This window comes from Corvus kubaryi, unplaced genomic scaffold (assembly GCF_017639235.1).
Source record: "Corvus kubaryi isolate FWS band 111438036 unplaced genomic scaffold, C.kubaryi_AGA036_p1.0 37398, whole genome shotgun sequence".
NCBI lineage: Eukaryota > Metazoa > Chordata > Aves > Passeriformes > Corvidae > Corvus > Corvus kubaryi.
This window is the reverse complement of record NW_024581137.1, coordinates 23,840,381-23,853,996: the sequence shown is the minus strand read 5'-3', so window position 1 is coordinate 23,853,996 and position 13,616 is coordinate 23,840,381. Positions and strand designations below refer to the sequence as shown.

Below are 13,616 nucleotides of genomic sequence, written 5' to 3'. Positions count from 1 at the left end.
GGCAAACTTTGTATTCTAACCATCTCTGAGGAAAAACAAGTGTTCTCAATACAGCAAAAACCATGCAAATATTTCTATGCACTTTATTAATACCTCCAAACTCACAATTTTTCACTAAATACTTCTTTGCTATGATTAGAGACTCAAGATAGTACAACATTTTTGGAAAGGAGGCCTTAAATTCAAGTTTTATTTTAATAGGTCTAAACTGTGCACTCCTCCAAAATACTACTGCAGCTACACCTTCACAATGTCAGTCGAGATGGTTCAAGTTACAATAACTACAGCATCTCTTTATTAAAAGCTTGCCTGCATTTGGAAATTAGCAAAAGACCAAATAAAAAACCAGTGACTTACTTTTAGAGAAGAAAAATTCGTGACAGATTGAAACTCTTTAGCAATGGCAACAACTAAGAAACAAAAAGTGCATAACCTGACCTATTAAAATAGGATCTAAAAAAATAAATAAATTGTGCTCTTCAGAATATTTTACAATTTTCTGGGCAACTTTTTAATTCCTCTCTCACATTCAAATGAGCAAACCAGACGTTATGTCTATCCTGCCAAGGAATACAATGAGATGCTGCTCCACAGTAACAAATACTTTAGAGCAAGTTTTGGTTGCCAACTCCAGTTGCCAACGAAAAAGCCCTTCATGTAAATCCTCTGATTTGTCTGCAGGAACCTGACAAAACAGTTACCAACACTGGGTGTGAGGCATGTCTGGGACAAATAGACTGGTTAGCAAACCCATAATCTCACCTCCTCAGAAGAACAGCTTGAAGAGTTAAAAACTCTTCACAACTCCTGCTTAGACTTTGCTACATTACACTAGTTTTTAACCACTATTTACTCTCACCAGCTTAGGCAAAAACCAGAGGGTAGCTTTGGTGCGATTGCCAGAAGCTTTATCTAGTACCAAGAGGTGTTACAGATGAACTGGCCTGGAAAATTATTTCCCTGCAAACATACTCTGAGTGGACCAAATCACAAACCACGATGAATAACCCCTTTTCCTGATCAGTAGTCACAGCATTCCTGAAGCGGAAAGGAGCACTATTTGGACATGCCTGTCTTCCCACTGCTTTCATCTTGCCCATGCAAATCTCTGCAAAACTGTCAAAGTCCTCTCCCCTGTTCTCAAAACTATTTCCACTCCCTGTTAAAAACAGCCTCTCTGAGTCTTGCCCTCATCAAAAGCACAAGAACATGGCACTACACATCAACCACCACTGTTTAAAAGCATCCCACTTGCTTTGAGAACTTCTTCCAGTTGTCCCAACCAGCAAATTCTTACACTAACAGTGACTCCAAGTTACAAAGGCACTGATAACAAAAGGCATAGCTCAAACACTTTACGAATATCAACGCAGAAAAGCTTCTAGAAGTACAGATATGTCAAGCTGCGGTAAATTTACATTTGTAGTATGCATGTGTATTTTTTATAGAAAACAAACAAGAAAACCTACATTAGTAATCAGAAAAATAATTGGCTACAGAAAGATAGTGAACACAAAGGTAAGAAAATACCTAACGACTATTTTTACCTCATTAAAATTATGGCTTCTTGTTCATTTGTTTTCAAGGAAGTCCGTATTTACTTATGTAATGTTCTTTACACAGAGAAATATTTCAATGTAATTACTGAATTAGAGAGCAATTACAATTTCCCACAGAACAACATACAGGCACAGGATTCATTTGTATGATCAGAACATCAAACTTTACTAAATCTTGTAGAATGTTCCATACTGCAGCCAAGTAATTCAGGTTTTCCTGCTCCACACTGCACAAATATGCAGAAAAACATCTGTTACTCCAGCAATTCAAACAACAAGGTAAAGTATAATGATGAAAGCCAGGTGACCATACATACATTACCTGTTTTTTCTATTTAACCTCTTTTAGTACTTTGTTGACCAATACCATCATCTCAAAGGATCTTTCTTGGTTTTTGAACTGTACTTAAATTTTCATTATTCATTCTTAAATTACTAATATCTTTGAGACCCTCAATAATCTAATTCTCCTGGTACCCAGACCCGATGCTGTATAAAGGAGTCCTAGGCTTGTCACTAGACTAACAAGCCAATTTTCTTCCTCTTTCAGTATATAGTGACCTGCAGAGTAAGATAAACTAATGTTCTGTCTTACCCTAGAGCAACATCCAGCAGCATTCCCCTGCTACGCAAAAAACCACAAAGAAGTTACGCAAACCCACATTTGGCAGGACTGGGAATGGAGTCCACATCGCTACTGGAACTCTACTGCTCAAAATACCAGTCAGACACAACCTTAGCTATCCTGTTTGTATCAGCACTTTGGTGCTACAGGATCATACCCCTTGTCAGTTCCACCAACAAAACTTGGAATTTATGGGCAACACTTCTTTGCTATCTAATACAGCTGTGGGTTAGGGAGGGCAGACGAAAGATTATTTGGTTCTATGGTTTTGTTTTGTTTTTCCCTTCTTCCCAAAATAGCAGCACAGGTGAATTTTTACATTGTGGTTACTTACCATACAAAAAAGACATTAAATTAAGAGCCGTGCTGGATGGCCAATAATTCAAAATAGAAATCATACAGAGAACCCTGATTGCTACAGGGTACCAATGGCTGTAATGGTACGGTATGAGGAATTTCACTTCCCATTATTACATTTCATGTTGGGAAAAAAAAACACCAACTCACACATAAAGCAGCTTTAGAACATTTCATAGTTTAAATCTATTTTAATCTCACAAAGCACAATATACAGTAAGATCCAGGTATTTCATGTTTAAGTCCCTTGTCACATATGTCAATATTACTACTTTAAATAGGAACAGTGAGCATTTTTGAGCATTGTGAGAGATCAGTGTAGTCTTGGGAATCCTCCAAAAAAAGAGTCTGTTTGGCTTTAGTATGAGAAGAGCAAGGGGCACACTGACACCAGTTCCAGAGAGGATCAGATGTTTGTCCCCTCGGCTAAGATCAAGTGCAATGGAGTTATAAAAAATATTGGGTTACCTGAAGTATCAATTTTCATGGCAAGAAATACTACCCCAATAGGTCTAGGAGGATGAAAAATTGTTCTGAATTTGAACAATCACTTCAGTAGTCAGATTTGCAACCTTTAAATCACTTTTGACAGTGAGCTGTATTCCCTTGAGAGAATTCCATTCTTAACTAATAGCTGAGATGATATATTCCATTTTCATGATCTTTTAAACTGAACATACATCATATGAGTTCTGATTACAAACAGAAATGGCAGAATTTACAACAGTAACAGGTCTCAAAATCTTAAAAAGAAAAAAGCCCAAACCAATACTCACTTATAAAATGCAATGCTGAAATCATTCAGTTAGCTAAAACTAATTGCTGAAAAATATGCAGAATTCAAACCAGCCCCACTAATCTAATCAGCAAGAGCAGGAAATGTTGAGGACCTCCATCAACTAATAGATATTAAATGTGTCCATTATCATGCAAGATTTTCCTTTCTGTCAAGTCTCAAAAGCTCAGGATGGTACCAAGAAATAGTAATAATTTTTTAAACAAACACATAGAGGATAGCAAAAACCATGCTTGTAACAGAAACTCTATACTGTTTGACATATGTGATGCGTGTGATTTAAGCCTGATTCATGAAACAAGCAGCTACAGTTACTCAAGCTTTCTTGGGAAATGGGAGGGAAATGGAACCCTGCAGAACCCTTTTCCCCTTTGTTTTGTTTTTTTCCATTAACTGGAGCCTCAGAAAAGTTCACCTTCCAAACAATTTATTTGAACAAAGTTCCTAAAAATCAGTTTTGTCTATAAAGAGCTGCACATTTCCAGCTTGCAGAGAGGGTAAGCCTTTTTGAACCCCAGTTTAAGCAGCTAGGGATACACTCAATTTGCTCTTTCTTCACAAAAGATTACAACAGCAAACAGAATACAATACATACTTTCTAAATCTAAACTGAGCCTGTGACTCGAGGCTGGTATGGCATGAACAGAGAACAATCTTCTTTCTGAAAAAAGCCCATTTACTATTTGTACATTATCTTACAGTCACACACAGCAACTCATGTTCTGAAAGACTACCTATTTCAGAATGTCTCTAAGTATTACACTATGGCAGAAGACATCATCTGTTTTAGGAATAATGCCCTAATACAGGCCAAACTCAAAGCAATATTTAGGTATTACCATAACATCAGTTTCCACAGCCTAGCTTTGGAAAGCCAAATACAGATTCAAGTCACTTAGCTTTATAAAGAGCATTAAGCCAATTGTGATTAATGTCAGAGATAACATATCGTAAAAGTAAGGAGGTAAATGAAGCTGGATGAAACAGAAAGAAAAAATACCCCCATTTCATCATAAAAACTTTCCTAGATGAATGCCAATGTCACAAAGAAGATGTACAACAGCTCTATCTTCAGTTCACTTTTGGGCAAAATTGATTCACAGAACGCTGCTGGGTCTCCAGTTACAGAGTCCAGCCCATGCACAGGGGAAGGGAGGATGGAAGGAATCTCAACTATTCGAATACAAACTGCAAAATAATTAGTTGCTCTTCAAAGGGGGAAATGACTCTGCCGAGGCACTGGAGGGAATGACTCTGGAATTCAAGTAACTGTACTGAAACACTTGGATAGCGAAGTGGAAAAAAATCCAGTGTATATACTGGTCTAATACAAACCACAATGGTCAAAACAGTTTATCCCAATCCTTCTCTTTTTTTAGGAATATAAATAACTACTTCATTTTCTTCACTTTTCCCCTCCTTCTGTCCACACCAACTCGTAACATGTAACTCAGGGAACAAGTCTAGATCTAGACTTATGTAGAGATATGTTACCTCCAGCCAAGGACATCTACAACAAAAAAAACCAAGGAAAAGAACAAAATGCTCACAGACACACAGTAAAATATACTAGGCAGTCTACTTCATTTCTACCAGACAATGGGAGAATTTACATGCTCATTTAGCCCCAACAAACAGCATTTAAAGGATAAATGTAAATCTAATATTTGATACTCTAGTAGGACTAGGATTGCCGTGATAAGAAACAGTGGTCATGAGTGATAAGCATCTCCCAACAGTGAAGAAGGTGGTTGTGAAAAAATGGCATATTTGTCCTGCATGGACTCTATCCACACCTTGGGTGTTACTAGGCTAAGATGCACACATGTTCTATTAAAGAGAGATGTATCCACAGAAAGGAATTAAAAAAAAACAAACAAAAAAACCAACAAAAAAACCCCACCAAAACATAAAATGTAAAAACCTCCACATTTTGACTATTCTACCTACAAGATAAGTAATCTGGCAATCTGAAGTAATTCTCTTCAAAGACAGCAAGTAATTACAAGCTTTCCTATTTAAGCACATCAGTTGACTTCCTGTCTTCCTATTTATTTGCAAGTGTTTGACAAAACTTGAGAAAGAACAAAACCCAATTCCAAACCACTCCCACATACATACCGAAATATAGCAGAGGCTTTGGTAATAGATGATAAAAAAAGGCAGAGAGTAAACCTAACTTTGTTTACAAGGTCCTATAGCTATGAATGCTAAACCTGATTTTAACACATGAATGAACACAAAGTAACAATACAAACTAATCATCTTTTAAAAATAAAAATGGCAATGTGACCAGAGCATATAGATGCAGACACTGGAAGGATACAAAACTAATGCTCTCATAACTAAACAGAATATTAAGTCTTTTGGTAAAATTAATCATACAATCTTTCTTAAGGACACACAAAACTCCTGAAAGAGGAAAAAAAGTCCAACCTTATCAAACAAAGCTTCAGATTTGACAGAAAGTTTGTTTATATAGGGTCCTTCTCAAGCCCTTCAAGACAATAGGACAGCTTCCTTATACTGGGACTTTTCAGCTGACATTTCTCAGCTGTAAATTCTGAAGCATGCTTTTAAATGTCAAAAGAAACATACCAAACTAAATATTTGCCTTTGGCCTACATCTCCCCAGAAGAAAGTGTAAACACTTACCATGGTCTTAAATGGGCCCCTAGGTAGCAACTAGATCTTAGCCTTTGCCTTTTAGCATCACTCTTGTTCTGATGATTTGGAGGAGAAACAGCTATATATGTATATTCCTGTAGCATAAGCCCTAAATGGTTTGTGTCAGTCTGCTGTTAATAATCAAAGCAATTTCTAATCCATGTAAAGCGTTTATGCTGTATTATCTTTCATAGTGTCAAACACGCATATTAGAATTTTAACAGAAATACAGTAATTGCATGCTGTTCAAATCTTGAATTTCACACAGTGGAACAAACTTAGTATCATTTCAGTATAATTTTTATGTCTGCAGTGCCTGAGTGTGAAGCACCACAAAAATATAAACCCAATTCCTCATTCTTACTAATATAATCATTAGGCTTCCCTTTTTAAAATCCACTCTTAAATGTACCTACTGAAACCCCAGACTATGTTCTTATAACTGTCTAATGTATACTATATGCTATATTCAATTTAAAAAGAATTCAAGTCTACATAGCATCACACTCAACCAGTCTAGCTTTCTGTAAATTAGTCTGATGTAACTGTATAAAGAAACTTTGCAGTTACCCAAGCACTGCAGAACTAACAGTTACAAGGAATATAAAATTAGGTCTTTACTATTCACACAAATCTGCAAAGCTATACACGTGATTCCCAGTATTAAGTGTACGTATAGGCTTTACTTGGCCTAGTATATAAAATGTACAGTTCAAGAATTAGCAAAGTTTTAAAGAGATTAGTACAGCAGAAAGATATAACAAATAAAATTAAAATACATTAAAAATTAAAATGCATTCAAAGCCAATGATATTTGATTTTACCTGAAAATTAACATCTTCTTTCTTAAATATTAGTGCTCGAACTTCATCAGGATCTCCATTAAATATAGCTTGAACCAATGGTGGCTGAAATGAAAGAAAAACACATCTTAAAATAAAACCCCATATTAGGTTTTAGTGATACACATACAGTTTTTTCGATACATAACAGAAACACAAGGTAATGACAAAAAAACCCCATTCCAGGCAGTAAAACAAAGAAACCAGCACCAGTATTTAGGATCAAAGAAATTGCAGGTTTTAAAAACCTCAAACACACAGACATCCTCTAAGTCAATGAAATATATATATATGAAAGAAAAAAAAAAAAAGGAGCTGAGAAGACAAGCTTAAGACAAGCTTATAACAGCTGAAAAGAGAACGCCTTATAATAAAATTAGGGCTGTCATTACATGCTGCAAATTCTATACCGTATAAGCAAACAATCCCTTTTTACATTAGCAAGTGACTCAAGTTACTGGAAGTCTTTCACCTGTTTAGACAGAGTGGGAAAGCAAAGTGCATCAGATAAGTATGGTAACAAATTCACACTCACACACATCTATTACTAAATATAGCAGGATTTCTTAGTAAGTAAGAAAAGCTGCTGAGGTATGGTAGCAAGATTAAGTCAGTCACTTGACAAAATAAAATAATTTAAAGCAATAAAAGCACAGTCCCCAGTGTTGATCATTTCCTGAAAGTGCTAGCTTGAATCCAACAGTTATACCAAGATTGTGACTTATGTTAATTTTTATTTTAGCTTAGAATTGCTCGTTTGATATAACTATATACTCTATCAGTTCTCAAAATAAACACAGCATATTATTATAATACAATGATCACATCAGCTTCTAAAGTGGCACTGCATAAATGTACCATTGAAGAGTGAGAAGTGGAGCAGGGAAAACCCATTTACTTCAAACACATTTCCCTAAGCCTTCTAAAACCCCACTCCTATTACACAAGAACCAAGACTTGTTCTTGCTGCACCATAAATAAGGTTACATGAAAAAGAATGGACCCTTGCAAGCATAAATTCTACCACTAAGTTTCAGCTTTTTCCATCTTTATTACACGCAGATTTTATCATCTTGTCTTGTTTTAACATTGTACATGTTCACCCTAATCTTAGGAATATAGCTAATGGTATTTCAGACAGCATTATAAGCAGGAAATATGCCAACAAATAACATGCCTTACCAGCACATTTCCAGAGGGCGATGGATGTACAGATACATTTTCCTGAGGCAAACTGGAAATAAACGTGGGAGAATCATCTTCCTCCTCCTCCAAAACAACAATACAGACTCGACTCATTCGATTCGTTTGTGGAAGCAAAAGCAAACAAAAAAACGCCAGCAACGGTATTTTTGGAAGCAGACTGCAGGTATCGCAACAGGGACCATAGAGGAAATACTTTCACCTGTTTCACATGCCCTCACAAACTTGTGAGTGCTACTGCTGGTGTGTTAGCATCTAGAAAGGGACATTCCAATCCCCCCTCACATTTCATTTTTCACACTTAAACACCAAAAGATGTTCAAGACACTCCTGAAAAAAAGTTGTTCTTTATAAAGTAAAAACTCCCTAAGCATCGAAACCGAAATAATAAAACTGTGGAACAGTTGATAGAAATACCCCAAGATCCAATTCCATTCGAACAGCACTCACTGTCGCACACAGCTGTCCTTTCACGAGCAAGTTTGTCTTTGTTAATGTCACAACTTCCACAGCGTCCTCCTACCCCCACAGTGAAATCATTGTTGCAGAAGACACGACTCCGTCCTGCAGAGGACGGAACAAGGAACAATTGCCCCGAGAGAGACGGCCGCAGCTATTCCCACTCCTGCAAGGTCAGTTTAAATCAACCCTCACAGGCTTTCTGGTGACTGAAAATAAACGCGCCTCCCGATCATCCTGCCATTCTACAGCTTCCTTTCTCAATGTCAAAAGCAGTCCAGAGAGAAAAACACATCTCGGTTCCAGCAGTTATTCAGGACCTGTTCAGAGGAAAATAATTCTTTCCCATGCAAGAAAATAGCTGCAACGTGCAGCACGGCTGCAGCACATTTACATGCGATGAGTCAGACCACAGGGACAATGAACTCCTTGAATAATATTGCCGGCTGAATCCAGCCTCCCCAAACGACAGCAACGCAGACGGTGTTACTCTGTCAGGGACACGAGCAATGCGGAGCGTTCATTTTTCCTTCACCAGGCAGTAGCTGTGGCTTCTCCATCAGGGAATGCACGTAAGGCAGAAATACTGTTGAGGAGGAATGCTTCAGAAAAACAAGCTAGCTACTGCACACAAAAGCTCAAATTACTGCCTTAGACGACTTCTGCAAAAGCAGTTCATCACTCGAAGTGTTTCTTTTGATCACCATGTGAATGCAGTTCCCATGATAGTCTTCATTCAGATTGAGGGGGAGAAAAAAAAGGAAAAAAAAATCAGACTCTGTACATCTTCTCTGAGCCAACTTCTTTATCCGAACATCTGTCACTGCGCCAACCTGATTCTCCTCTTCAGTTAGAGCTTCTGCTTATCAGGTTTTTTTCTTGACAAATTAAATTATACAATCAGCAGATAGCCTTGTAAAGCTCAAAAACCAGCTTGGCTGTCCGAGTCGGCAGGAGCGGCGCACAAACCACTGCCACGGCAGCGCTCCCCCTGAGCAGCAGCCTGGCGAGCAGCGACTGCAGCCTGGCAGGGTGAAATGCCTAGTAATGCTCACATGTCACACTTACCAGAGCACCCAGCCACCGCTCCCAGGGTAACTTCCTCTGGCACCAAAAAAAACCCGCCTTTTTCTTTTTTTGGGGGCAGTCTTTGCAGTCTGCGCTAGTTCAGTGACTAACGCAGCTGAAAACGTAAAAATTCTATAACTGAAGAAAGAACGCCTGTTTAATATTTTCCACTAAAAGCCGCAAAGAAATGTGGTGTACTGGTTCTGCTGACTAACCACACTTTCGGCAGTAAACAATTCCAGCACTCTAACTGCTTTCATATGGCACTGGTCAGAGTAGCAAAACACTTAACTCATTGAAGACAACAAATGCCCCACAAAAATCCTCTGAAAATTAAATGAAAAGTAAAATCTTAAAGCAATAGGCTGACTATTAAAAAACCAGCTATTAAACCAAACCCATTGGCTTTTTGCAATTGGTACAAACAAACATAACCTCAGCTCGAAAAAAATTACATCAAGTATAATTTAAATATAGTATTATTAAAATATACCATAATAATAAAGTATAATATGAAGCCCTAAAACTTGCTGAATAAATACTTCAGCTTGAATCTGCCTAAATGGTGCTGGCTCGTGGGTGTATTATGTAAATGGCTTCTGTCAAAAGTTGCTGGATAAGCTTCAGTGTTACAGGAACAGAGGGAGGGGTTTTTGCTCCTGCTGTGCAGCACGAAGGCAATTCGGATGCCCTTCAGTGGCTGTTAAGAGCAGAATTGGTCAATGGTGAGCAAGTTTATAGCTCTTCAATAAAGTATTTGCACTCAGGTTTCACATAGGAACCCGGGCAGAGAGAAAGACAGGTTTAAATGGTGTGTAAATGGTTTGCATATAAATAGACATATTGAATTCCCACCTTTGGGGGCCACAGGCAGGAAAAGCTCACATGAATTCTTTAGCAAAAATGTCTACAGTAGCTTCATTGCAACATAGTAAATTGCTTAAACACCTCCCTTTCCCCCTGACACTTCATGCAGGCAAAAGTTTTCTAAGTGCAAAAGAGTACCTTGGCCAAGGGCTCCCTGACCTCAGGAGTCCTGGCCTGGCAGAATATAGCACCAGATGCTGATTTATCAGGAATTTTCAGATTAAAGTTTCTCAAGGCTAACAGATACCTTCATAAATATATTCTGTTCATTACACAGAGTCGAGTTGTTTTGAAATGTCATACTTTTGGTCTTAATTACAAAAAAGCAATGATTTTTACACCACAGAGCTTTCTTCTAGCATTTCAGCCATTTATTAAAAAGCAATAACACAGATTCACACAAGTACATATGACAACTCGTGTTCTTCTTGGCCACAGCAGAACTAGTTCTAATAAACCATGGACATCCTCAAAGCTCAGCTACTGCAACACCCTACTGTCTGCTATGGAACACAACCACAACATAGAAAATAGCTTGCTTTCTATTTGTGAAAAATGCCCTAAGGAACAGACACTGTAGCTTATTTGCATAACTAAACACATATTTTTTAAAAAATTAAAAATCAGATTTTATGTGTAAAAGCAAAATACCGACAAAATGCATACTCGAGTTTCATATTGATACACACACACTTGCTAGATAATGGTTTTCCAGCTAAGCCCATATGTTCAGTGTAAATGAACACTTCTCAAGAGTCAGTACATTTATACAGTAAGCAAATGCCAAGGGTTCCATATGCTTTCTTTGGAATTACCAACTGGACACATTGCTAGATAGAGATAATGCCTAGCTTACTTCAAATTATCTGAACGTGGTCCATTTTTTACCTTTGCAATTAATGCTCCAAAGTCAGCTAGAAATTCAAGTTACCTTAAAAAAGTACATGTCTTCACACTCAGTTAACTGTGAAAATTCAGAACATTTAAATTTACTCTGATAATTATTCTAGTGATCTTAGATATAATTAGAATACAATTAATATAAACTATTTCCAAAAGCAAGTTAACATATTACATCTCGCTTAACATTGCACATTTTTGAATTGTGACATTACTACAGAGAGTAAGCCAGTGTGTCACAGTTTGCATAAGAAAGAGAACCAACACAACTGAGTCAATATTATATTGATTTTGATAGCAATCTAAACCATTTAAGTAAGCAAAAACACCCTATTCACGATAGGGCTGTGTGTGCACAATTGCTTCCATAATCAAAGGAAAACCCAGTTCTAGATATTCAAATTTTGCTCACAATGAACTAGCATTTCCCCCTCCCATCCCCTTCAACCAAAAGCTGTGCTTTCACCTCAGTGCAAACACCATCTCCAATCACCTCTTCTTTCAACTTCAAAAAACCATCCAAAGTATCTTCTGGTGTGCAAAATGCAGTTTCTAATGCTACCTAACAGGTGTTCTAAAATTCAAAAGCTGTTCAGAATGCTACTGTGAGAAACCAAACTAAGGTTTCAATTTTTCAGCAGCTTATATAGACTAACAACTTTCTGTGTAGGAGAAGAGTTAATAGTAACAGAGAATGAAACCAGAGTAAATTCACGATGATTAATTTAAGCTTCTGTTCCTCAAACTAATTTAGGAATCATAATAGAACTTCGTGAAGGTATAAAGAACATTGCATCTCAAACAGTTTGTATTAATAAAACTCAAAATAACTGAAAACAGCAGGTCATCACCATCCATTTTCTCCAAATGTCATCTATTTCCAATAAAAAAGCTTATGAAATGAGCAGTAGGAAGAAGACTCAAAAATGGCCTAACTTAAAGGAAGAATGCCATGTCTACAGGGGCTTGAGTGGTGATCTGATAGCCTCCACAAGATCTCTTAGCAAAGTAAGATCTCCACACTTAACTCTGAAATTCTAAGGAGTGCAATGATGATATGTATTTTTGCAAAAATAAAAGCTTTTGTGTTCACATGATAGCTGTAAGCAAAAAAAAAAAAAAGTGTTGTAATTTTCAAACTACACTTGTCTTTAAGTAAATCAAGTTTCATGAGTCCTTCTTGGGTGCATATAAAGAGAATATATTACAAGAATGCAACTGCAGGTTATAACAGATGTCAGCCATCTACACCAGACAGAAAAAACAGGAACTCTGAATCAGCTAAAAATAGCAACCTTTTCTATAGATCTGCCCTCCTCTCTAGGAACAAATGAGCAGAAGACTGTAGCAGCACTGCTGATGACACCAAAAACCTCACTGAAGGACATTCAGTATCAAAGCTGACCAAATAAAGATTTCTCCCTTGCCAGTTGGCATTTACCAAGTCTTTTCTGGGCTGAGGTTAATCCACTGGTTTCATGTAGTATTTTGTATGATTAAAAGGATCTAGGAAAGGAAGAAAATTCTTCTGTCAGGTTCCAGTAAAAAAGAAAAAATTTAGAACCAAGTAAGTCGTATATCAACTCTGCCAGGCAAATATCTAATCTCTGTATTTCTTCAGAAGACAAAGATTGCTTATAATAGGTACAGCTCTAAGTAAAGAGGCATGCCCCAGTATAAGCTGGTTTTATTGCATATAGACAGATGAGTGTTCAACATCACCACGAATATAAGTTACAATACTTCTAGAATACTTCTCATGAGTCACTCATCTGAACTCCTCTGCTATTTCCTCCCTGCTCCTGCGGGAATGAGGTGGAGTCACGAAAGACAACAGTCTAAAGCAAGGAATTATTACCTTTCTTCCCAGTTTTTATTCCAGAGCATCTGCATTTGCAGAATAGTTTTAACCCCTGGACTCCACATTTCTGCTTCTAAGGACAAGCAAAATAGCTCTGCTTGCACCTCAGGATACCTTCGGCAACTCCTACTTTTTCTCATGCAATTACATAGCTTCTGTTAATCTAGAGAAGTATTTCATGCAGTCACATATTATCTTTGAAGACTTTGGAATTAATAAAATCCAGTATCTGAATAGCCATTTCAGCAAAAACTGAGACACAAATACAAAGAAGAAAAATAATCCAGCATTCATTCTAACTTTTCTCAGTTGGAAGAGAGTAAGAAAAATTAATAATAAAAAATGTCTGTGATTCAGACATAAACTTCAGTTGTATATTTAAACAAACTGTAACATTTAAAAAATATTTTAG

The 13,616-nt window shown here is 37.2% G+C and overlaps 1 protein-coding gene across 5 annotated transcripts in view; it reads right to left on the bottom strand.

Annotated features, from left to right (window-relative positions):
* ANKRD28 (ankyrin repeat domain 28) overlaps positions 1–13,616 on the bottom strand; it is a 119,026-nt gene that overhangs the window by 66,800 nt on the left and 38,610 nt on the right. For 2 of the 5 annotated variants that reach the window (XM_042043501.1, XM_042043500.1), the window contains one exon: positions 6,829–6,912. In XM_042043501.1, the coding sequence (XP_041899435.1) occupies positions 6,829–6,912 (84 nt within the window). Of the gene's footprint in view, positions 1–6,828; positions 6,913–8,028; positions 9,598–13,616 lie in introns of those variants that run through there. The other 3 variants (XR_006018544.1, XM_042043502.1, XM_042043499.1) reach the window with 3 other exon arrangements.